The sequence below is a fragment of the Mustela erminea genome, chromosome 8 (genome assembly GCF_009829155.1).
Source record: "Mustela erminea isolate mMusErm1 chromosome 8, mMusErm1.Pri, whole genome shotgun sequence".
NCBI classification, from domain to species: Eukaryota; Metazoa; Chordata; class Mammalia; order Carnivora; family Mustelidae; genus Mustela; species Mustela erminea.
In genome coordinates this window covers 73,739,816-73,766,748 of record NC_045621.1, presented here as the reverse complement: position 1 = coordinate 73,766,748, position 26,933 = coordinate 73,739,816, and the positions used below count along the sequence as shown (strand labels likewise).

The window sequence follows — 26,933 nt, the reverse complement described above, 5'->3', positions numbered from 1 at the left end:
TTGCTAAAATTAATTTAAGATTTATAAGTAAACTTGCTTCAGTGTTGACTCAATTTCTGTCTTTGCATCAGAGATTGGACTAGTTTTCATTTTACCATTTTTTGGTGAATTTAAGCTAACAAACCTCATCCTGACTGATAGTTGGCTGTCGTTTAACCTTTATTGTCTGTTTTGATCTGATACGTATTATTACTTACTTAATGTCAATCTTTATATTTTTATATTTTATAAAGAAATAAAAACAGGAGTTAATTGGGATTCTTGTATTCTCTTTTCACAATTTTCGTTTATGTTGGCTATCACCACTTCTGTTGTTTGATATGGTGAATGGTAATGTACTTTAGACAGAACATATTCATTTATTTATTCATTTACGTAGTCCAAAAAATATTATTGAGCATCTTTTATAAATCAAGTGTTCCCATGCATCTGATGTAGTAGGGGAAGCATCTGCCCTCACACTGTTTATATCCTAGTGGAGAGAAACAGCCACCCAACAGCTAAATCAGGAAATGAGATGCTTGTGCGCAGCAATGAGTACTATAAATTGAAGTGGGGTAGAGAGTGACTCTGGGGAGGGGGCCACTGTGGACGTTGTAGTCAGCGAAAGATTCTTCAAGGAGAAGGAGCTACCATGCACATAGCTGGGAGATGAGTAGACCCAGAACAACAGCAAAGATGTAACAGAAAGGAGTGCAGGGTGGCTGGAGGAGAAGGTGACAGGAGAGAGGAGCGGAAGACAAGATCGAGTAAGTGCAGGTTGGACTATTTAAACACTCATTGGCAAAAATGGCAAACACGTGTGCTTTACGTACATTAAAATACTGTAGTCCTTAAAACGACCCTGTCCTATGGGTACTACTATTATCCTTGCCTCTGTTTTGCAGATGAGGAAGCTAGGGCACAGAGAGGTTCAATCACTTTCCCTGCTACCTGTCACAGGGTAAAGTGAGTCCTGGAATGCAGGTCTGATACACTATGTTAGCTGGCTAGCTCTCTGTCTATTCCTTTCATTCCGCTTTAATCAATAACAAGGTCACATGGATTCTCTTTTTTTCTTTTAAACTCTGGCACACTTAAAGTGTACTCTATCTGTAAGAGTCACTCAAGTCTCCCCTTCCCTGCAAATTTTTTCTTTCTTTTAGTTTATTTAAAAAGTTACTGAACCTATGAATAAGCATCACAAGTGACATACCAGCACCAGGCTTCAAGGGTAGTCAAAGATATATAAACCTGGCCCCGAATCTCCAGAACCTTCCTAACGGCTACTCAAGGAATGACAAAACAAGGGGGTGTGCTCTCGGCATGAGGAAGCCATGGGGGCAGTGGGTGTTGAGGCCACCCCTTCACAGAAGGGAGACACAGTCCCTAGCTTCTATGATCAGGAGAGGTCAAATGAAGGACTTAAGAAGGCCATTGTTGAGTTGAATAATTTAAGTTGGATGAAGGCTCTACATCTAGCCAAGATGAATAGAATCAATAACTACCATAGAATAGTTTTGAATTCCTTTGTATTGGTCATCTCTATATCATGGATTCTGTGGTGTTCTGAATCATTCCCTAGTTGTTCGACTTGTAACAATGTCCCCTCTTCTTCTAACTCATGACATTGTTTTGAGATCAGCCTTCAAGCTCAACCAGGTGGGAAGCCTTTTTTTATGTTCCTTATCTTAGTATTTATAAAGTAGCAGCTTGATTTGAAATGAGATGGTGCTGGTACAATATGAAAAGAAAGCTTTTATCATAGTGAAAATATTTTTAAAAGATCCTATTTGAAAAACAAACAGAAACAATCTCCACCCTCCAACAAAACAAAGAAACGAAGACAGAAATTTCCTTTGCCTGATAGAGTTATCTATGGTTGCATAATGGAGTTCTGCTGGGCATTTAAGGACTTAAAATAACTTAAAAAAAAAAAAAAAAAAGTGGGACGCCCAGGTGGCTCAATGGGTTAAAGCCTCTGCCTTCGGCTCAGGTCATGATCCCAGGGTCCTGGGATCAAGCCCCACATCAGCTCTCTGCTCGGCAGGGAGCCTGTTTCCTTCCCCCTCTCTGCCTGCCTCTCTGCCTACTTGTGCTCTCTGTCTGTCAAATAAATAAATAAATCTTTTAAATAAAAAAAAAGTTTGAAGATGCATTTAGAGGGTAAATGTCAGATACCAAATTTTAGGATATTACAAAGTCAACTCAGCCACTTTCCAAATATTTTCAAGTATATATTGTTGTTCTTTTTAGAGATTGAGTAAATGTCCTAACTACAATCTGAGCCTGGTAACATTGTACAGGCTTTTATAATTCTGAAACTGTTAGTATGGAAAACATGCCAAGTTCAGACTTTCCCTTAAAACTAGGTTCTTGTGAAATATCCAGGAGTCACGCACTCCAATGTGAATGTATTCATTTATGATGTTGATTATGTGAAGTAGAAAGCATCCCAGAGTAAGAAAGATCTGGAGCTGAGTCTGGAGAGGAAGGCTGACTTTAGGGGTAGGAATCTGTGCACTGGATGACTCTAGAGGAGTTCTCTCCCATTAGAGAGAAAAACTAACAAACAAAAAACCAGAAAAGAGAGAGGGAGAGGAGTGGGCCTATTTATGAATAAAATGCTCATCACAGTGCTGTTTATAATAGTGCAAATCTGAAAACCACCTAAATAGTCCCCCCAAATAGGGAAATGTTTGAATAGTTTCAAGGAAGACACATTGTGGAATATTCTAAGCCAATATGAAAAGTGTGTTTCTGAGGATTCTTTGAAGACACAGCATCCTCACCATATAACGTGAGGATCCAAATTGTATAGATAGCATCATTCTAACTTTGGAGGAAGAAAAGGACTGCAAAGAGAAAAACTTTTTTGGAAGGAATACATTAAAATGTAATTTTTATATTTTCCATATTATCTTTAAAGAGAATATTGGTCTGTTTAGTTCTTCTGTGTCCCTTTTATCTGAGGATTTCTGTCACCAATCATGGAAGATTTTCAGGGGTTACGTCTTTAAATATTGATTTTCCGTTTTTCTCTCTTTTCTCTTCTTCTTTAACTCCTGGTGGAGAATGTTGGAGCGTCTGGGTCTGCCTCCCAGAACTCTGAACTGCCTTCCTGACTGTCATTCCATCAGCTCTTTGCCCTGTTCCCTCAGGGAGTCCCTCACACTGGTTTTCTCTTTGGTTGATTTTTTTTCCCCCTAGCTTTCACAACCATATTGATTTCATTTTTGAGATTTCTAACTCATTTTTTATATTTCTTTTTGTTTTATTTCTGACTGTCTTTGTTTCAGAGTTTCTTTTTCTTTGATGATGGGTGTTGGGTTTTTTTCTTTGTCTTTCTAATGATCTCAGGTGTGTTTATGTGAAGGTCATTTCAGATTGTTCCACTTGGCTTTCGGCTTTATTTTGTTTCAGGTAGAGGACATTTATCTCCGGATTGCTGACTTGTCTTTTGTTAGGATGTATATGCCTTGTGTGTTTTGAAATTCTAGGTGGCACTCTCAACTGGAGTGGGAGATGCTTGTTCTTTGCTTATTTTCTCTGCTTTGTACTCTGCTCTTGGCTCTTTCCTCCTTACCGACTTTGACAGGACTTCCTCTGAATTCCATGCTCCATGAACTCCATCCAGTTTGTATTGTCTGGTCAGGGTTATTCATGGAGGTGCTGTGGCTCCCAGAGAAGCAGCAGGCAGTGGGGCTGGTTCTCCACTGATCAGACCCATCTCCCTGATGGGTCTGATTTCTTGGCCCCTGCACCAGTTGGAGATAGTGTTTTCCAACCTCCTTTTACAAGGAGGGAGAATGCCTTCCCTGTTACTGACTTCAGGTAGAATCCTGGCTATGGTAATCCGTTGCACAGGACAGATTTTCCTGTGGAGCTTGTAGCTATCTCTGCCATGCATCTGGACTAGAACCCAGGACACCCGTAGCTTCAACCCCACTTACTACTTTTGGTGGTGAGGCATTCACAACATGACTAACTTAAGTCAGAGGGGAAAAAATGTTAAAAACATGCATTTCACTTTTACAGTATGAGTGGCACTTTTTTCAAAGTAGGGATGAAAACTAGACAGTAGCCATTATTTCCTCCAAAATAAAGATCATAAACATGAAGGGACACTGTTTGGGTCCCTGTCAAAAGAAGCAGCAAGCTGAAGATAAAGAAAAAAAATTTTTTTTTCCATTTTCAGGGTCTGATGTGTTCATAGACCAAAAGAAAACTATGATCAGCTGATTCCTTCGGATGAGAGAGTAAGCTGTCAAGTGCTTACCATCTGGTTCAGCTCCTAATCCAGATGGGCTGCCAATAGTAATTTATGAAAGGTTTGAAAGCAACTTGCTGTCCTCCGGAAAGAATCATTAGAACACATTAACATTGGGATTTGCTCCCTTCCCCCAGCCTCAATTTGCAACAGATGCAGAGATGGGGCAACTGCTTCTGTTCAACAAATAGAACCGTCTATTTTTGAGCCAGGAGTCAATATGTCTCTGCTCTTTAGAAAAAAAAAAAAAAAAAAGTGAAGCATTTTTCTTCCCCCTTCCCTCTCCTCTAACTGGTTCAGGAAATGTTCCACGATGGAGTTTCTGACAAATGTCTGAAGAAGCCCACACAGTCTGTCATTTCTGAGTATCTGTGATGCTTGGGAAAGTCAAAGTCCACATCAGGAATAATCTAGTGTACTTCATGTCCATGCCACAAACAGGTACCCTCTAATCCATTCTTACAGAGAAAACCTAAAGGTCAATCAGTGTATGCAGTGCAGATTGTAGAGCCACAGTTTGCTAGACTCAGAAGTCCGCTCTTAGTCCTTCTCCCGCCCAGTGAGGTGGTACGTGAGCAGGTGGCCTCAGAGTGAGCGCGACATGACAGGGCACTTCTTCCAACCAAGTTCTGTTACCTGCCCCCCACCACCCCCGTTCTTGCCCTATCATTCAGTACCACTCCTGGGAAGGAATAAGACCCATTCCTGAGTGACTGATGGAATTCTAGTAATTTATTTTCAGTTCATGTAAGAATTGCTGGCAGAGAATGAGATCATATTTTTCCTTTGATCAAACCATCTGCTTTTCAGGCTCTGAGAAAATTGCCAATATGCATGCTATGCATGTTTTAAAATGTTCTGGAATGTTCAAAAGAAAAGTCTAGAATTAGTGTTTAACGTTTCTAACTGAAACTAATCAGAGCTGGTTGTAACCTGCTCATTAGGTTCTTTAGTAAGAAAGAACTGGGGCCCTGGGGTTAGAGGTGTGACAGATATATGCCCATTGGGAATCAAGGAGAGGAAAGAGATTACTGCCTGCTCAGACACAGGATCTAGCTGACAGCAGGGAAGGAAAACCAGAGCTGGCTGTGGTAAGCAAGGTAATTCAGAACTCCTCATACCTAGGAAGGGGTCTAAGCCACAAGTAAGAGTGTAGAGCATACCCTGGACAGTCAATAACGCACAGCCAAACAAGGCCATTCAGGAAGCCCCCTGAGGCGTTAAATAGAGGAAGTCACTCAACCTAATGATAAATATCAAATATCCAATAACAGATCTGTCACTTTGGATAGCTTAAAACTTCTGTAAGTAAGCAAAGAGCAAAGTCATCGTTGTTTAAAAACTATTGGACACTTTACTAGTGATAGATTTTTAAAGATTTTTATTTATTTATTTGACAGACAGAGATCACAAGTAGGCAGAGAGTCAGGCAGAGAGAGGGGGGAAAGCAGACTCCCCGCTGAACAGAGAGCCCAATGCGGAACTCAATTCCAGGACCCTGGGATCATGACCTGAGCCAAAGGCAGAGGCTTTAATCCACCGAGTCACCCAGGCACCCCACTAGTGACATTTTTATACAGTAAGTCTCTGCGTATGTTCTTCTTCTTAAATCTATATCTTCTTTTCCCTTAAATTTTAATTAAAGTATATTTTATTTAGTTTGAAAATGCATTGATCCACTAACAAGTCTATGTGCTCAGGGCTACAGAGGATATATGGATGAAAAGCATGTGGTCTTTTCCCTTAAAGAATTTATGATGTGTGGCACTTGGATGGCTCAGAGGATTAAGCACCTGACTCTTGATTTCGGCTGGGATCATGATCTCAGCGTTGTGAGATTAAGCCCTGCATTGGGGTCCATTGTCCTCTTTTTCCCTCACCCTATGCCTCTCCAGTGCCCCCTAAAACAAAAACAAAAACAAAAACAAACAAAAAAAAGAATTTACAATGAGATATATATGATAAGGCACAGATCCCCACAAAATGAGACCCAACCTCCTGGGTCATTGAAAAATTGAAAAGGAATCATCCTTCAAAAAACAGAGAGATTGAATTTGCTTGGTTGTAATTCATCTAAATTAAAAATTGTATGTTGCTATAAAGCAGTATTTTCACAAAAGGAATGCTTGATTTGGTTTTGTTTCCCCATTACTTTTCTCTGCCTGAAGGGTCCTTTAAAACATGAACTTGGATAAGTATCCCTCTAGTGGCCACTTTGCAAACTACAGGCAGATATTGCTTTAGAGAAGCCAGCCAAAGTCAAAAGAACAGGCCAGGCCCGGTAATCCTGTTCCATTAACAGTCAGCTCCAGTGAAGGGGAAACCTTAGAGGACGAATACCCTCTCATCCTTTCATGTATCAAAAGTGTGGACTCTGAGCTCAGATGAACAGGTTCAAATCCCAGGTCTGTTACTTAGTAATGGTGACCCGGGCAAGTTACTGAGCTTTTCCGTTCCTCAGTTTACTCATCTGCAAAATGGAGATAACAATTACACCCAGATGATAGGGTAGTAATGAGAATTAGAAAAGAGACTATTTAAAACATTAAAAATGCTGCCTTGCCACCGCAGCACAGTCATTGTTTTTAGAAAACGTTTACTTTCCCTAACTGCTCTCTGTATCTTCTTTCCACATTGCAGCTACTTCACTTTCTTTGTTACTGGACTTTCTCATTCCAGAGTTGCATATTCTATAGAGAACTTGGAACTTATAATACATAGGACAACTGGACTTCTAAGTGCTTTTTTAGTATATAATGTCCCAAAGTCTAAAACCTAACCAAAACACGGTTGGTATCACCAGTACACAGTTTTTATTTACAAAATTTGTGGACTTCAGTATCACTAGAGTTATTTCTATAAAACCCTCCTGATTTCTTGATTATACTCTTCACTGTCCCTGAGATATTAAAATGCAAAACTAATTGTTTTAAGTATAGCATCTGTGGAGCATTGTGTGTCGGGAATAAGATTTCTCGCAGTAGTTTCCTTTTCTCTCCCCAGTTAAACTTCTCTGGGATTCCAGTAGTACCCGCAGGACACACACGAATCCCACGCACATCCAACAAGATTATCAAGCTGCCTGATGAACTCTCACCCTTTTGGCAGCTTTATTGTCATTCCTGTGAAGTTACTTTACCTCTCAGTCATATGGGATCTTGCCCTCATTTCATTACTAATTAAATTCATTTTTACAGAGTCATAAATTAATTATTTGAGGTAAAATTACTGAAATCTATACCTCACTCCAAGATCTTTTTTACCTCTGGGTAATTAAATTTCAGAGTTATCATGCTAATCTTTATTAGTGTTTGAGGAAATGACTGACGTAAAATAAAAGGCTTCAATTTCTTATGTAGTAGGAGAGGCTCTGTCTTAGGGGTAGGTGGACAAATTAAAAGGTGCTCCTTCCACCAGCAGCCTCCCTTCATTGTCTTGCATGGCTGATGGGCCTACATTGGACATGGGTAGGAAACTTGCTAATTTATCTTTAGACCAGAGCAAATGGGATCTGACTCTAAGGTCATTTGTTGTTCTAAAGGCATGTGCATTTTATGAGCTTTCAGGTCACTTTTCTCTTTCTCATGACAGGTGAAAAATGACAATGTGAGGCTTGGTCTCTTTCTTTATGAACAAGTACATTAGATTCCTAATTGTTGGTGATAACTTGGTTTTCACTTAATGAATATAGCCTTGAGCATTCGTCATCATCGAGAACAAGGAACTTAGTGTTACATAAATATTTTGCCCTGTTGGATTAGTAAATGGTTTGTTAATTGGCTGATCCACATTTCTATTCAAAGAGCATCTTTAGATAAATGAAGCTTTTAAATCACACCCCCGGGAAAATGTTTGGCTAACATACTGCGCTTTTTGCCATAGGGTTCTCAAAATATCTTAGAGAAATATTAAAAAGTAAACCTTTAGAGAAGAAGACTAGACCTGTTTGCAAAAACCCGTAGTCATCTTTTCCCTTAGGACTGACTGATTTAAACAAGGGAACATAATTTGGTGCTACTCAACTTCTGTTATCCCAAAGCCTGAAGCTTGATAACTTCTATTAACTCATCCCTATCATGAAAGAGCAGATCCAGTTTGAAATGTTCCCTGTTTCTGGGACTTCTCTATCAGGGCAGAGTGAACTAACAGCTGACTTGTTCCATTCAGCTCTCGGGTAAGCGGAGTCCACGAGATGATGCGATGCATTCAGAGACGAGTGGACCAACTGACCCAACAGTGTTCAGCGCACAAAGAATTTGCTCTTAAGAAACAGCAGTTAATTGCCTCGGTGGAGGGCCACCTCAAGAAGGTAGTCTCTTAAATGTGTCCTCTGTTGGCTACTACTTAGATGCAACTCCTTGCTTAGTGATACCAGACGGCACAGCACCTGCAGCGCGGGGGATGGTGAACAGTGGTGCGTCTCCTTTGGCTTCTCTTAGGTTCCACGTTAGGGTTTATCATTGAACAGCGGGAGTTATAGTTCACTCTTGCTCAGCAACCATTCCTGTCCCAGGTTGCTAAAACTTGCTGTGTAATCCTACCCACCCCACCAGCCAGCCCTGAACATGCACACACAGAAACAGTTCTTGCTCTTTATACAGAACTGAACCGTGTGCATACTGGGTCGGTGACCTTGTTTTATGTGGGTCTATGCCTGGTTCCGGGAGGCACAAATTTCAGTTAACATGGTATCATACATATGAGGATGGCATGTAAATACTGAAAATGATGTTGTAGGGATTTTCAGGGCTAAATTGTCATTATCATACTCTATTAAAGGAGGTTGGCACAAAGGACGTGGTCATTCTGAATAAAAACATACTTATGAAAATCCTCTTTCTGCAAAGTGGATACAGTGGCTCAGTATGGGAGAAATTTATTTCCTATTTTCAAAGAGGAATAAAATCAAGCAGCTGCTATTTGGCTAAATTAAAAATGGCTTAACTGTAGCTGGGATATATAGCAAAAACTATCTCAGTGACTTTAATGCTAATGAACCTTGATGCCTCTGCTGGGTCTCAGATTTTCAATGATGTCTTCATCTGATACAGTGGGCTCATATGCCTGACTTAGAGGACGAGAATTAGCAGACTTCACAGGAGAGGACATGAAATAACCACATCTCTATCCGCATTGCCTTCCCACCTGTTATTGATCCAGAAACTTGGGAATCTGAGCCTTGTTCTGAAGCCTGGGTCCAGGGAGATTCCAAATAAGGCAGCAGCTGCGGTGCCACATTCCCTGGAGCTTGAGACTCAAGCTAATTTGGTGGTGGTGGACAACACAGTAGGAACTCAGACAACTGTTGCTCCTTGTCTGACTGCCAATTCAGACCCAACTTGACTCTGGAAAGTATGGACCCTGGTGAGAGCCAGGAGACGAAGAGCGTAACTTGGATGTTATAGAAACCTTTAGAGATTACTTTTCCATTGATTTGTGTGTACTAAAAATCAAATCATAGTCCCTGACATTCATCAATAACATGGCCCACGTGTGTCCCCATGTTTTAGTGTCACATGTACAGGGTTTGGTACTGCCCCAGGGTCCCTAAATATAGCAGCCCTGCAGGTGATTTAATACCCAGGCTTTAGACCTTTACTTCATGAAGTGCCTGTAAACTGGGCCCCCTTCAACTTACAGTGGGTGATTGTGAGTTAATTAATCAGATAAATTCATCTCTGCTGATGTGTTAGCAGATGCATTCTCCTTTCTAGGCAATATAGGTGATAAAGTCTTAGAAGGTATGGGTGATTGTTTATATCTCATTGTTATTAATAAAATATGTGTCTGTTTATAAATATATATCTTTAAACATATACTCTCTCTTCGTGGGTCAGTAGTATTACCTCATATGAAGAGCAACATTATTAATTTAACCATGACATTCCAAAATATTTAAAATTATTTTTAGATGAAAATTGGTATATGCATTTAAAGTACAATGAGAATGGAGAGAGTAGTATTTATCTTTTCTATACATAGTCAAACATGTGTGCAAGTACCTATTACTAAGACTGCAATGTATTCTTTATTGCTAAAGGTGGAAATGTCAATTCAGAAAATCAGTCCAGTACTTTCCAATGCAATGGATGTCGGTTCCAACCTTTCTGAATCAGGGAAGATTTTGAGTAAATACTTGGAGCTAGATATGCAAGTTAAGGTAAATTAAATAGGAATTATTATTGTGGTTATGATTTTGTAAATATGACTTATTTTCTTTATATTCAGTGGCAATAGAACTTAATGCTAGCTCTCTTGAAGGTTGCAATTCTACAGTAATATTTGCGGTAAATAATGACTTAAAACTTCTATTATGTGTATCTCAATTATTTATACTTGTATGTGCATTTTTTAGGGTGTTTGAGCTCATTGAAACTTTGTAACCTGGTATTAAACACTCATTTGGCCCCTTTTCCTCACCGGGGAGATGTTAACAACTCCTTTTGGGATGCCACAGGACTCAGAGAGAGTGCTTTTCTAAGACCATTTGTGATTTTCTGCTAGAGTAACTTACAAAAGAAAATTTCCCAGAAGCAACATGCATTAATGCAAGATTCCAGGAAGCAAATAAAAACACAATCTGTCTCAAGCCCCCTGTTCAGGGATAGAAAATACCCTCCTCTTCTCAGTACCTTCTCTAGCTCCTCTTCACCCCTTTCCCCTGGGACTTAGGTTCGAATATATTCCTGCTAGCTCCACGTCCACACTGAGCCCCAGCCGGCCCCAGAAGATGTTCAGAATGGTGAGTCTAGCACCTCTCCAGGCTCACCCAAGTCCGTAGGCAACAGCCTTGTTATTCCCTCGGTCCTCAGCCAGAAGACCTCCTTCATGTTTGGGAACTCACAAACTGACTTTTTTAAATGAAATTTTTAAAAACTCATTATTTCAAATGTTTAAAATAAAACATATGTCTGAATTCAATTTCTTTTTTTTTTTTTTTAATTTTAAGAATTTTAGAAAGAGGGAGAAAATGGCAAGGGGAGAAACTCCTCTGCTTCCTCCTACCCAGAGTGCTATCTGGAAGCAACACTTGGAAATGAAAATTAGCTTCATTCAGTGGAGTACTTGGGAAGCATATTAAACACAAGCAGGGAAGCAATTCCTTCTTGCTGCAAATGACAAGGAAGCTTTTTTCTTTCATTTTCGCTTGATTCCTAGCTCAGCCTCACATAAAATTCTACATGGCTCTTTCTGTGGCAATTGTAGATGTAATGCCTACCATACCTGCTTATCCATTCTATCCATGAGATTTTACTTGCCAGAAATTGCACTCAAAAGAAAACCCAGAAGAGCAACCCTGTGGGCTGTTTAGATTTCGTGTGTAACATTTCCCCTACCCTTGTTCAAAAACACTTCTAGACAAAGATTTAAATAAGACTGCAGAACTGACATGCCATTTTTTAATAAATTAAACAAGGAGTAAACAATTTCTATAAACTTGCCATCTCCTGCATAACAAAATTAGCTTAAGAATTTGCTAGAGCTATTGTTAAATTTCATAAAGCAATCCTCATGTCTAACTAACTTACTTAAAACATTTCTGCCATTTTGTTTTATAACTTTCCATACCAAACAGCCTGCCCTCTCTTTGTGACACAAAAAATAGAATGCTCCAGATGAAAAGCAGAGCTGATAGTGACAGAATAATTTGAGATGGTTTTCATTTTAAGATAACTTTTTTTTTTTTTTTAAGTTTTGAAAGTTGTGCCTTTCTTTCACTGAGGAGAGTTCTGGTACAAGTTCAATTAATAATCGTAATAGATGGATGTACAGAAGGTAATGAAATGTGAATGTTCATGATTCCCCTGTCAGCTTCTGACCTCCTGTGCTTTGCTTTCATAGGAGACAGCACATGAATTAGAAACAGCTGCAAAGCTTATGACAGAGAAAAATGAATTTGAACCTGACGAAATGGCATTGCTTTCTTCTAAAGCTAAGTGGTTAGAGGAAGAATTAAAAATACTTGGCCAAAGGATCAGCTCCAGGTCACAAGTCCTGCAGTCTTATGTGGCATTTCTCAAGTCCTCAGAAGAGGTACGGTGCCTACACGCTGACCTTCTTCAGCAAGGTGACCTCTGCCCTTCTTCCCGCTTTCTCTGGGGATAGAAGCCCTGCTGGGTAGTCCCGTATCCTCCACTCCCATGCTTATTCACTGGCCCAAGGCACCACCCAAGGACTCAAAGAGTAGGTTGTTTTCCTAAAAAATAAGGCAACTGTTAGGTGTAGATATATTCACAAATAAGCAAGGTGGTTGTGTTGGAACACTCTTTACTGTGGTCTACAAGCATTTATAATATCCTAAACATAGAACAAAATCATTTAAAAATAAGTCACCTTTTACCATGGATCTCTCTGAATACTCAACAATTACTGAGATTCATTTAAAATATATACACGGAATAAAAAGTTACGGGCTTTGGGGTCATCTCAGATCTGTCTTGTTTGATGGCTTTTAACAAGTTTACCTCAGAGAGTGTCTTCTGAGGCACTGTCTTGACAGGGTTGTACTAGAGAATCTGTGAAATTCCCTCTCGTAGACTACGATTCATAGACTACGACCATCTTTCAGAGATCCCAGTCTCTGAGAGAATAACAAAAAGGGCTAGGGCACCACCTAGGAGCAGGCACACTCCCCAGCTATCAGGGAGGTGGGCACTGGCCTAGCGCACAGGGTAAAGCCAACCAAAGTTAAGAAGCATGCTGGAATTCTGTTTTCTCACCCCGACCCTCCCACTGGCACCCTTCCCGCCACCCCTGTCCCCCCGCCAAGTGTCCTGCTTAAGCACAGTCTCCCCTGTCAGCTCTCCTTCCCTCATGTTCTGAATTCTCCCCACTCAGAGGGAAGGCCATGCCCAGTCCCTGCAAATCTCAGGTAACCACTGCCTCCTGTTCCACATCTATACTCCACCTTTAGTCACCTAAACTTTTATTTCGTTTTTCTTAGTCCTGAACCCTCATGGTTTGGGAGCGGTGTTGCAACTGACAGGATTATCCTGTTGAACATTTTTAGTCAGAACTTGAAATGGTGGACAAGGTGCAAAGAAATGCTGTTTTCTGTGTCACCATTGCCAGAAATGCACTTGCTTGGCTTCTAGTTCAGCATCTACTTCCATGCCCGCTCTGGTCTTTGGGACCAAGAGTCTTTCTAGCGCTGGGCCTTAGCTTTGCAAGAAACACTTTCTCAGAAGGACCTCCTGTCCTTCCACCCTCCCTGGTCTCACTAAATCTGTTCTCCTCTCTGTGGAGCCTTCCGTCCTTCTCAGCCTGGCGGTGCTCTCAGTCGGTCACCCTCTGACCCCTTCAGGCTTTCCTTCTTTCCTCACCAGTCCTGGTTATTCTTCAAGTCCAGCCCGCTCCCCTTGCCGACATCTCCTTGCCGTCCACCCTGCTCTCCCTGCCAGTTCCCAATATCAGGCCAATCCAACGCTCTGTTTATTCAGCTTTCAGTCACTCCTGCAGAAAATTACGCAGTTGTGCTGACTGACACCGTTACGATGAACGGGTCTCTGCCATTGCTGGGGTTCCGGTATGTTCCCTCGTTGGCGCCCATTCAGTAGCAATTCTCAAACGTCTTACCACAGTTTCCATCCCTAAATCTCAGCCAGCGCCCTTTCCTCGTATGTGACTGATACGTGTGACACAAAAAAACCCTTGACCCCCTTCGACTTGCAAAGCTATTGACACGTGGCGTCCCCCAGTTGCCAATAACATGAAGCCTCTATTTGCGCACAACACCAATCAGCAGTCGGTGCCTCCGCGCACACGCCTGCGCCCTTCCGAATCGACGTCAGCCAGCTCCAAACTCCAGTTGTTCCAATCTGCTTTTTCCCTTGCTTCCTTCTCGTGGGTGTACAGCCACGGCCGCTGGTGTTACCCTCCCCGAGGCGGCCGCTCTGTAGCTGTCCTTCCCTTTGCACCTGCGCTCTCGGAACGGGGAGACGCTGCTTCCGGCTTCTGCTTGCAGGTCCTCCCCACGCCTCGCCCCGCTGCCTCTGGTGCGTTCCCTCTTCAGTCCTGTCATTTGCCACCTCCTTCCTTCCATCAAAAGTGTTCTGATAAGCTACTTGCTAGAGGACAAATGAGACGCTTTATTTTTTCAGTCCTCATTCCTGTTAATCTCTCCGCCACATTTATTTAACTGTCTTGCTCTTACCTCCCGTGACTTTTTAAAAGGCAGATTTGTCTCAGTATGATTTATGTAGGATAAAATCCCCCTATTTTAGAGTGTGAGGAGTTTTAGTGTATTTATAGAGCCGTGCAGGCATCACTGCACTCCAGTGTTAGAATATTTCTGTCACCCCAAATAGGGGCTTGCTGCACAGTTTTAGTCAGTCCTGGCTTCCACCCTCCAGCCTCAGGCAAGATCAGAAATGCTTTCTTTTTTTTTTTTTTTAAGATTTCATTTATTTCTTTGACAGAGAGAGATGACAAGCAGGCAGAGAGGCAGGCAGAGAGAGAGGAGGAAGCAGGCTCCCCGCTGAGCAGAGAGCCCAATGCGGAGCTTGATCCCAGGACCTTGAGATCATGACCCGAGGCGAAGGCAGCGGCTTAACCCACTGAGCCACCCAGGTGCCCCCAGAAATGCTTTCTGCCTCTGTAGATGTACCTTATTTGGATATTCACATAAGTGGCATCATCTTGCCTACTTCTATATCTGTTCCTTCTCCTTTTCCCTCACTTAGATTTCTGTTTCTGGGGTGCGGTGGGTCTTGGAGCTCTTGCCTGTGCTTTCTTTTGGACATTCTGTACACTTTCTATAGAAAATCACACCCCTACGTGTGGTTTTAATTCACCAGTAACTCAAATGACTCCTCAGCCTCCACTCTTCCAAGCCCCAGATCAATGCTTTCAACTTCCCATCATACTAATTCCCTATATATCCTGGAGATTCCTGAATTTCAACAAAACACCACCAGTTATCTGTTTGTCAAACGTGTTCTTCTGTGTCTTAATGACCCCATCAGTTTTCAGAAGGCCTGTGTAGAAGCTTCAGAGTCTTTTCCAAGACCTCTCCCAATGAGCACTTACTTTGTACGAGGTCCCATGCTTTTCATTCCTGATTTTATTTCTTTATTTAAAGATTTTATTCACTTATTCAGAAGTGAGAGAGAGAGAACAAGTAGGGAGGGAGGGGGTAAAAAGGGGAGAGAGAAGCAGACTCCCTGCTGAGTGGGGAGGCTGAGGTGGGGTCAGTCCCAGGACCCTGGGATCATGACCTGAACCAAAGGCAGATGTGTAACCAACTGAGCCACCCAGCTGTCCTCATTCCTGATTTCGTTTAATCCTTATAACACCTCTCTGTTTAGTTACTATTATTGCTCTTTCACAAATGAGGGAAACTGAGACTCTGAGAAGTTAGGTGATCAAGCAGCTAGTAAATGTCAAAGCTGAAGTTTAATCCCCAGTCTCCTCCCTTTTAGCTTTTCCTGTATCAAAGGCCATGCTATCCTTTGTTTATCTATAGGGACAACCTTTAAGATTTCTGAATTCTCCTTCCCCTCCACCTGAACCATCACTTCCTCGGTTCAAGCCCTCACCATCTCTTGCTCAGCTTAAAGAAGTTGTCTTTTGCCTGTTCCACTTCCTATAATTCTCACTTCATTCCTGACGATAAATGGTCATTCTAAAGCAAATCTTATCATGTTACCTCCTGATATTAGGGTAATATGACAAATGTAACTTATAAAACAAATTATCAATAACTTTTTTCAAATTCTAAATAACTTTCCCCCAAAATGGATGAAGTATTAAAGTTTATCATTAATTCCCTTATAGCATAAACCAATACAGATTCAAGGGAATTCCTATACATGGCGTCCTTCTCACTTGTACTGAAGGCTTCTTTGAGCCGTTGGAGTAGGAGGATGAATTAAAATTTATGTTTTGAGATTTGCACAAAACTGACAGACCATCAGATTGACACCCCAACCTGTAGCGTACACCCCCCCTCCCCGAAATGCTGATAGTTGTCTTGCTGATTCTGAACTATTGTGACAGCTATCAGTTGTTTCAAACTAATGAGAATCCGTCGCATCCTGTTGGTTAAGGTAGAAAACAAGTTGAAACCTGCTGGCCAGCTTTACCAGGCACTGTGATCCCTCTAGCTTCTTTCTTAACCGCTCAGCTCGGGCAACCTGAACTTCGCTCAGACTAAGTATTTTATTGCGCTCTGAACTAGCAAGAGTTTTCACACTTGTTAACAGTTGTTAACCCGGAAGGGTTAACAGGCTTTTCACCCTGGACAATTCTGAAAGACACAGATCAAAGGTCACTTCCTTTCCTAAATTCTTCCCTTTTTACTCCATGTAGACTTTGTGGTCCCTTCTCAGCAGGCGTGTAACCCTGTGCTTATACTTAGCTTTGTGTTGCGATAATTTGCTTATGGTTATTTTTCCCCCAGAACGGTCTTTCGGAACGCAAGGAAATGGACGCTTAATGCTTAGTAGGGAATCTTAGGAGCCTCCATGGAGGAGGTAGCATTTTCACTAGTTTAGGAAGGATAAGTAGCAACAGAAAATTGTGGAAAGCTCATTTTAGGCTGAGGAAACAAGCATCAGCAAAACAGAACCATGAATAAATGGAAAATGGGAAATGGGGATAGAACTTCTGTTTCTGAGCACCATTTGCAGGTCCATCTATTAGGTTCCTTTAAATGAAGAATGATGTTAATATCTTTAAAATATGGTGACTAACCATTGCCTGAAATTTCTCACCTTGTTTAGATCGCTTCCGGTAGTTATGAGCTCTTTGAGTCTTGTTCTATTAACCATTAAATATTACCCAAAATGCATAAAGGCTTGTGTCAGAATTTTTCTACTATTTTTACATTACATTTACATTTACATTTGTTAATCTATAGTTCTATAGGGGCATTTGATTTTTTATAAGCTCTGATCAAAGAGAGTGATTTAAAATAATCTAGTACTGCTAGTATTGGTTAGCAAATGAGAAAATATAATTTTAGGCAGGCCAAGTATTATATCTCAGTAAGATAAGCTTAGGGAGGCAGCTTAATATTAATACTTGCAGAGAAAATTAGTAATTGTTTGTGCTTTTTTATTCTGGTTTATCACTGATTAGAAGGAAATTATGATTAATAATTACAAATAATTTGTACTGGCTTACATTTCCTTCTTTCTGATTTGTATTCCCTGGTTGTGTGTGTGTGTTTGTGTGTGTGTGTGTGTGTATCTTCCTTCTGAATTATAAAACTCAACTTTAAAGGGAATCACACTGGTCTTTGACGCAAATTGTCCCTAGTTGCAAAACATGCACATATGTAATACATAAATATGGTTTTGCCTATGGTAATGAGATCTTACAGGTAACAAACTTGTGAGCTTAATTTGCTACTGAGGGGTAATCCTATATGTCAACAACCTAAACAGATTTTCCTGTTTTTTTTTTTAGTAAATTGACAATATTCAATAAAAACTTAAAGAATTCTGAAATGTGGTTTGTTTAATTTTTATATAGGTTTTTATTAGAATTTACTGCTATTTTTTCTTTAAAAATGTTTTTAAGTGTTCTTAATTTTCATTTATATTCTCCTTTTTTTTTTTTTTTTTCCTTTTAGGTACAGGAGCAGTATCAGAGCCTAAAGGAATTTTACCAAACTGAAATCCTGCAGAAGGAAGAGGATGATGCTGAAGTCAAGCATCGATCAGATTCAGCTGAGAAGCAGTGGCAGCTATTTTTGAAGAGGAGTTTTTTAACTCAAGATCTAGGGCTTGAGTTCCTTAATTTAATAAATATGGTAAGAACGACATTAAATGGGTTACACCTTCTGCAAGGATTCTTTGTCAAAGTCAGAACCAATTGATCTGTCTGCTAATCAGCGTTGCTGATGTAAGAAGTTGCTTTTGTTTTTTGTTTTTTGTTTTATTATTATTATTTATTATTTATTTTTTTTTTTTAGCTTTATTCAACCTAGAACAGTCCTAAAGCCGAGCACTTATATGTTTATCTGGTCTTAGACCTCCTATCCGTTGCTAACAAAGGCTCTTTTAACTATGAAGAAGAAAGAGTGACTATAATTCGAATACAGTATTGTCATTATTACATAGCGACCTCAGTTAGAAGTCCATCCAAAAGTTCTGTGTTATTTTGAGAAAGTGCAACAAAGTGTTATAAAATTTCCAGGGGTTAAAGAAAACATCTAGGGTGAATCATCATTTTGAAGAATTTCTTACTATAGTAGATCTTTTCATAGTGAAACTCCATTATATTTAAAAATGTACTCTAAGGCGCCTGGGTGGCTCAGTGGGTTAAGCCTCTGCCTTCAGTTCAGGTCATGATCCCAGGGTGCTGGGATTGAATCCTGTATCTGCCTCTCTGCTCGGCAGGGAGCCTGCTTCCCCCCTCTCTCTCTGCCTGGTCTCTCTCTCTTTCTCTGTCAAATAAATAAATAAAATCTTAAAAAAAAATTAAAATGTACTCTAAATTTTAGTTGTCAAATTGTATCTGTAAAATACTTGAGAATCTTTATATCAACCTCTGACCCATATAAACTTCTCTACAAAGTTTTTAAAAAATGGCTAATCTACCTCTTCTTTAATACCTCAAGTATCTTTCTAATGAAACTGCTCATTTCGTTGTACAAAATGCCTGCTACTAGTTAACTATTTTTTTTTCATTGTTAAGCCAGATCTGTCTTCATATCTGTTTCTAACCCTCTTTAGCTACACAGGGAAAAAAAAATGTTCATATTTCATTCTTCTCACACATGAAAATCCTTCAAACACTGAAAATAGTTGCTATGTCTAAACTGGGTTTTTCTGGTAACTAACCCCATAGAAATCCATTCTATCATTTATGAGATAGCTTCACTTCTTTTTCTATCCCAGTTCTCTCTCCCAGAATTTTCTATGGTTTGTCAAAGTCATTCATAAAATGTAACCAAAAAGTGAGGTCCAATTTCAACACAAAGTACAACAAAGCTGACATCATTCTTCGAGAAGGAGACCTAGGAGTATAAAAACATTTTTAGCAGTAATTTCAACTTTGCTGGTTCATGTTAGGGTTGTGATCAAATAAAACTCCTCTTACATTTTCGGGGCGCCTGGGTGGCTCAGTGGGTTAAGCCTCTGCCTTCAGCTCAGGTCATGATCTCAGGGTCCTGGGATTGAGCCCCGCATTGGGCTCTCTGCTCAGCAGGGAGTCTGCTTCCCACCCCCACCCCATCTCTCTGCCTCTCTGCCTACTTGTGGTCTCTGTCTGTCAAATAAATAGATAAAATCTTTAAAAAAAAAAAAAACCTCCTCTTATATTTTCACTGCAATTTCTACTGAGTGACTTCTCTCCCATCTTATATTGGTCAGGCATTTATGCAGGACTTTATATTTATTCCTTTTTAATGTTATTAGTTTTCTCCCATATTCCATTGTATCAAACTAATTCTGAACCTGCTCTCTACTGCATTAGCCACGTTTTCTGAATTTAATTCTATACATTTGATAAGAAGGTCTTCTGTGACTTTAAGTAGATTTTTAATAAAAGTGTCTAAGGCTAAGTCGACTTCCCAACCCATTAAGCCATCCCTGGATTAACCCGTTTATTAAATAGTCATAGACACCTCCAATAATACTTCATTTCGACCACTAATTCACAACTTTTTTCCTAAGTCTGTGTTGAGAGAGACAGCTCAAAATAAGGCCTATCTACCAAGTACCCTATCAATTATGTAAGTATAATCTTGCATAAATCAGTTTGACTCCTTGTGATCAAGGAATTCTTTCCAAAGTGCTCACAAACTACTTAATTCATGATAACCTTACTGCACTGATTTTCAGTGTAAGGCTTACTGATCTGTAAAGGATTTGGCCCATCCTTTTCCCACTTGTGAAAATGAGGGCATTTTCCTTTCTCTAACTTTCTGGCCCTTCTCTTATTTTCTGTCAGTTTGCAAAGATAACTGATATCGGCAATTTTCCCACTACTCTGAATTGTGATGAATCTCAGTCAGGAGTCTGAGTTCATTTGGAAGAGTTAGGTTCTATAACTATTCTCATCCACTTGAGCTATGATTTTCTTTTTATCTACTCTATGTCTACCTTTGCTGTTTGAAGGTGACTATTGACTATTCTTGAATATTGATTATTCTTATTAAATCTGTGTGGAAACAAAATAAGTGTTAAATAGTGCTAATTTATCGAATGCTATTCTCAAGTATCAGAGAAAACTTGCTAAGCAATTTGAGCATGTTCTTATCTAATATGGGTGCTTTATTGTAAAACTAATCAAGTTATTTCTTATTTGGAACACATAGAACATGTAGTATCTATCATCTTTTCATTTTTACTTCATCATATAGTCTTCAATCTCTTGATTATATACTTCTCTAATTTATAGTCACAAGGAAATCCAAATATTTGCAAACTATATTTTTATGTCAATCTTTTTTATTACTAGCTACATTTCAGAAGTTTATTTTTCAGCCCTGACACTTCCAGTTGGATCTTTTTTTTTACTAGATTTCAATTGCCAGTGAAATTCTCTCTCTTGTTTTCTCTGCATCTCTCCTGTACTTTCTTAACCATATTAATCATGGGTATTTTTGAAGTGTTTGTCAGCTAATTCCAACATCTGGGCCTGAAGTTGTTTCTGTTGTCTACATTTCTCTTGGTTTCCAGTCATGGAGTCCTGTTTTGGTAGGACCTATGAATCAAATCTATCAAACCTCAGACGTTATGTATAAAACACATGCTTTACCCTGAGAGCCTTACCACCTTCATTTAATAAATCCTCTTTGTTGATAAATATTAAGGTGTACATAATAGTTAACTGTATTGGTTCAGTGACATTTCGAGATAAGAAAGTGTTGGTAAAGCAAGTAAAACACATTTTTAATTCTTTTCATATTTTTTGGACCATTAGGCTTTTAAGCAAACATTATTGCTGAAATGTGATAACCAATTCTGTTGTTAAAAAGGAAGAAGGCCAGCTGGCATTTTCCACTGAGTGTTCTGCTCTCAACTGGGTTGCTGTTCAAGCTTGAAACTGAAAAATTTTCAGTTTATTTAAAAAAAAAATCATTAGGATTAGAGAAATTGATTTAGGTGAGAAATCTGGCAGACATCTTGATGAAAGTGCCAACTTACTAATTTATAACAGTGAATATCAAGGATGATATCCAGGATCCTGCCTTCCTGTTATCAATGTATCTAGAAAACAAAGCACACCATTTCCTGTGCCTGAATTCAAATGGAAAATGGGTAATTTAGTACCCTATTAGATAAGAGCATGGTGAATTTTTCCATGCCCCTACACAGAAGTAGAATGAGTATTGTGTTTACTAACTAGACCTTGGACAAATTATTTAGTCTTCTTGAGTGGTCACAATATTTAAGTGTGCCAAGTACATCATCACTCTTCCTGAATCCTGCTAGCTAGACAGCCACAAACACTGCTGTGTTCTCCCTTTTCCAGACCTTACTCGAATCATGCCCTGCTGGTTGGGCTTGACATTGATATGCTGCAATTTCCAAGTTTACATTAAATTACATATTATATTATATATTTTGATTAATAGTTGCTTAATAGTATGTGAAAGATACCCTAACTTTATAACATAGGTTAAAAAAAAATTATTTGGAGTGGGTTTTGCTGAAGTTGTCTAAAACCTTTTATGATATACTAGACTCTCATTAACCATAATTACAGCATATAGCAATTTATTTTTGAACCCCCAAATTCATGGGGGGAAATCTCATTTAGGACCTGTAATTAAACTCTTTTGTAATTAATCAGTACTTTATTATGTCTAAATTGATATATAAATATGGGTCATTAATGTCACTTAAAATAATTTAAAAATAAAATGGTCTTTTATTTATTTTTTTAAGATTTTATTTATTTATTTGACAGAGATCACAAGTAGGCAGAGAGACAGGCAGAGAGAGGGAAGAAAGCAGGCTCCCTGCTGAGCAGAGAGCCCAATGCGGGGCTTGATCCCAGGACCCGGGATCATGACCCGAGCTGAAGGCAGGGGCTTTAACACACTGAGCCACCCAGGCACCCCTAAAAATAAAATGGTCTTTTAAAATATTGTTAAATGTTTATAACACTATCTCTGACTATGATTTAAAAGATCGCTTGACTTCTAGATACCTAGCTGTAATTGCCATTATAGACATCCATGCATATTTGCTCCTTAGAAATTCAAGGATTTATTGAGAAAGGCTGGCCATCAAAGGAAAAACTAGTGCTTTGTCAACCAAATATTCAAATATACATTTTTTATGTGCAAAAAAACCCCAAAAAAACATGGTCTTACTCTTTTCTCATCCTTCTGCGTCCAGTTGTTTCTCCCCTTGTTTAAACACACTGTTTAAAGGCTTTCCAATTAGTCAGCCAGAGCATATAGAAGTTGGGAAGAGGGCTCTGCATTTAGATATTGTGATTCTGGTGCATAATAGAGATACAAATATAGAGATTTATAGGCATACATTTCAGTTCTCACAAAAGGGAGTAACATCAAGCACTGCTCACGAGGAAAATTTAAAATAATCATAGTATATACAGTGGGATAATTTGAAGAGAAAAACAGACCCTTTGGATTCCCAATACTGAGACTTTGACACACTCCAGTAAGTGCGTTCAAATAAAAGGTGGACTATACTTCAAAACTTATGCATTAACATAATCTTGACTTCAACTTTTCTGGATCCTGGTGCTCATTCTATCATCCCTTAGGAAGTAACCAGACCCTGGACAGGGGTACGAGGGTGAGGACTCAAACACTACTAGGGTTTTGAAGAACTCAGGACCTGGTGTCCAAGCATAAAATAGAGGTTCTGAGAGCCCTGCTGTGAGCTTTAAACAGGCATTCCAGACTTATCCTCCGATCAGAACCATGCTCTACATTAGCTATGATCAGGTGTTTGCCTCCTAAAATAATGTATGCAAAAACGTTATGTCTCTTGGGAAAGAAAAACCATTATATGGATTATTAATTTAACAGGCAAAAAGAGATGAAATATTAAACATGAAAAGTGAAGCACACTTTATGGAGAACACTATGGAAAGCCAGAAGGCAGAAAGAGAAGAACTTGGCCACCTTCGGATAACATGGCAACTTGAGGGCATTGCTACTCAGCCTGTGAAACAGCAGTGGGGAGCATTCAAGGAACAACTTAGAAAGGTACAGGAACATGGAATGGGTATTATTAAGCCTCAAAAACGAATGAAATTCTGATACATGCTGCAACATAGAAGAGACTTTAAAATAGGATGCTAAGTGAAATAAGCCAGTCACAAAAGGATAAATGTTGTATGATCCCATTAAACGAAGTACAGAGGGTCAAGTTCTTAAAGAGAGAAAGCAGAAAAGAGGTCAGCTGGGCTGAGGGAAGGTGGGAACCTAAGTGGGTACAGAGTTTCTGTTGGAGATGATAAAAAGTTTTGGAGGTAGATGGTGGCAGTGGGTTCACACTAATGTGAATGTCCTACTGCCACCAAACTGCACAGTTAAAAATTGGTTAAAACGGTAAATTTTGTCACATGTATTTTATCACAGTAAAATCAAAAACAAGTAAAGGAAACCCAGGTTTAGAACCAGGAACTCATTTGAGGTAGTGAGGGGTTTCACGGGGATGGAAAGTTCGATGATTGTCATCATGGCAGTGATCATTACGTAGTTGCTGGTGGTGTCAAAGCAAACAAATCCTTGACTATCTAACATTTGTTTCAGACTACTCACAACTTACAACTTCTTGAGGAAGCACTTACGCCTGTGTCTGCCCTTGACCTTGGAGGGAACCTCCAGACCATTTTAGGGCTACAGAAAAAATGGAACGAAATGAAGCCTCAGCTCCAGGTGAAGAAACAGACTGATGGACTTGGGTGAACAGGAAAAAAATCAAAAACTGTTTGGTTAAGGTTTACCTAATTTTCACAGACTGGTGAATTACTGTGTTTTGTTTTTAAACAAAAGCAGTGCTTATCTAAAACTCTACTTCAAAGAAAAATTTTCTTACTGTTGTTTTGCACTGTTCTGTGTTTGATGATACACAAACATTCAGGCTACAAAATGTCCTTAATATACTCTTATCTTAGATCATTTTAGTTTACATTAAATTGTTTCCTTATAAATAACAGTTATCACATATATTCACTCTAATTATTTCCCTAGGAGGTATAGACACATTTTAGATTACGACATCTCAGAGCAAGGGTGTGCACGCTCTGACACACAGGCTCTGCTGCCCGTTGTCCCTACAATTACCACTATGATGTCACGGTCCCTGCCCACTGGCACCCCAGTTCCCCACCACCCTCCCAGGAATCTTGCTGTACCTTCCGGTTCTCCCTCTCAGAGCCCCCTCAGGATGTAAGAGAGAAAACCCTGAGTCACGTTCCCAGGCCCTGACTACAAGTGCCTTTCCTATCCTCTACCTCCTGCTGCTCCTACCCCTGGACGCAGCTGCCAAAAGTGATTGCCAGTCATGCTGTTCTCCTGCCTGGCTTGTTCTTTGCTGCAAAGTCAAGCTCTCTGTTTCTGTTGGTTGCAACTTCCTAAGTGTTGGCCTTAAAGAATGCTGAATCAGGGGTGCCTGGGTGGCTCAGCGGATTAAGCCGCTGACTGGCTCAGGTCATGATCTCAGTGTCCTGGGATCAAGCCCCGCATCGAGCCCCGCATCGGGCTCTCTGCTCAGTGGGGAGCCTGCTTCCTCCTCTCTCTCTGCCTGACTGCCTACTTGTGATCTCTCTCTGTCAAATAAATAAATAAAATCTTAAAAAAAAAAAAAAAAGAATGCTGAATCAGAAAGTGGAAGATCCCTTTAAGAAATACCTATTTTAGGGACACCTGGGTGGCTCAGTGGGTTAAGCTGCTGCCTTCGGCTCAGGTCATGATCTCGGGGTCCTGGGATCAAGTCCCGCATCAGGCTCTCTGCTCAGCAGGGAGCCTGCTTCCCTCTCTCTCTCTGCCTGCCTCTCCGTCTACTTGTGGTTTCTCTCTGTCAAATAAATAAATAAAATCTTTGAAAAAAAAAAAGAAATACCTATTTTAGATTCTTTAAGAGTAAAGCTGATATTGTGGATAACTGGCCCCCTCTCCCCTTCACAAAAGCACACCATTGTAGCCCATGGTGAACGATTTTCCATAAAATCTCGGAGAATTCAACTAGCCTCCCTGTCAGGTACTTTGATATACCCTGTGTTATATGGCCCTTTGCCTTTCATGACTCCATGTGCGCACATGCGCCCGCACGTGCTGAGTGTGTAAATCCTTCGAAGTCCGGCGCCATTCCCAAGCTTTGTTAGTTCTGTCACTGTGCATATATTTGATGCCCCCATTCTTGATTTTGACTTGAAGACCTTTCTGTTACTCATCTGCAAATTATTTCCTTAGCCTAAATCATTTCCGTTACTTCTCTGCTTGATAGAAGAGCCATCCCTGACAGTATAGTGACGTCCTCTTTGAGTTGTCCGCCCTTTGTAAGTTCTGTCCCAGAATCTGGAATCCTATTAAGGGATATCTGAGCTGTGCTGGGTTAAAAGGAAGCTGCTCTGTCCCCCCTCTACATGTGGTGGCTATTTGTGGCTTCTGGGATGACCATTTTTAAAGCAGCATATCTACCACGTTGCTCAGCTGGTAGTTCATGCTGATCATTCTGTTATCATAGAGGACAAGTAATTCCCCCATATAATTTTAGACTTATACTGCCTGATCCTGGTCTGTATTGAATGTCAGAGATAGTCATGGCTTCACAAAAATATCTAAAATACCTTCACTTTCCAGATTACGGGAGTGCTTGGTACTTCCCAGAAACAGGTGGTTTGTATTTTACCAGCTAGCTCTGAAATGTTCTTTGTGTTGCTATTAATTTTCTTTTTAATTACTGAGAAAATGGGGATAGAATAATGTATCCTGAGCACCAGATAGCACAAAGCCCAGATTTGCAGAGATGGGGTGGGGCCGACAATAAGTAATTGTCAACAGATGAGAGAATAATTGGTGATATGGACCTTCCTGTAGTCAGTTATAGAAAAGGTTCCCTAAAAGTTGGATATCTTTTATTGCTTTTAACTTCTTAGCAACTGAATGATGAAGTTCGGTACCTCCTAAGAGCATCGGAAGAGCTAAGTGGCAAAGGAGCCCCTGTGAAAGAGAAGTCCCAGCAGCTGAGGGAGCTTATTCATCTCCACCAAACACAGGAGGAGAGAATCCGAGATTACGAGGATATCCTGTACAAGCTGGTCTGGTTCCACCAAGTCAAGGAGAAGGTGAGACTTGTCTCAAAGAGCTGGAAGACCCTCAGTTTTAAACTACGAAATTAAAAATTAATTATTATGTAATAAAGGCCACATTGTTCATTCTAGTACTAGAAGCTTTCCACCATCTGGCCTTTAAGCTTTTTCTCACTCCCTCCTCACCATCCAGCCCAATGGAGCTCTTCTTTGTCCCTCAAAGATAGTGCACACATTCCTAACTCCAAGCCTGGACTCTCAGGCGCCATTCCGGGACAGGTCCCTTTCTCTCTCCTCTACTATTTAAACCCTGCCCCTGCCCCCAGCAAACCTATGTCCCTCAGAATGATGTGTCTCTCTTCTAAATTCCCTGAACTTTCATTATTTATTTTACACATTTGTCATTTTTAGCATCTTGATTCTTTTTTTTAAGATTTTACTTATTTGAGAGAAAGAATAAGCAAAAGAGAGACAGAGAGAGAGAGAGAGAGCA

General features: G+C 40.0%; 1 protein-coding gene across 7 annotated transcripts in view; it reads left to right on the top strand.

The window, feature by feature from the left end:
- Positions 1-26,933, top strand: part of CCDC141 (coiled-coil domain containing 141) — a 235,072-nt gene that overhangs the window by 161,494 nt on the left and 46,645 nt on the right. For 6 of the 7 annotated variants that reach the window (XM_032356082.1, XM_032356079.1, XM_032356080.1 and 3 more), the window contains 7 exons: positions 8,417-8,558; positions 10,290-10,409; positions 12,092-12,283; positions 17,826-18,005; positions 23,211-23,390; positions 23,940-24,065; positions 26,288-26,476. In XM_032356082.1, the coding sequence (XP_032211973.1) occupies positions 8,417-8,558; positions 10,290-10,409; positions 12,092-12,283; positions 17,826-18,005; positions 23,211-23,390; positions 23,940-24,065; positions 26,288-26,476 (1,129 nt within the window). The remainder of the gene's footprint in view (positions 1-8,416; positions 8,559-10,289; positions 10,410-12,091; positions 12,284-17,825; positions 18,006-23,210; positions 23,391-23,939; positions 24,066-26,287; positions 26,477-26,933) is intronic. The other variant, XM_032356083.1, reaches the window with a different exon arrangement.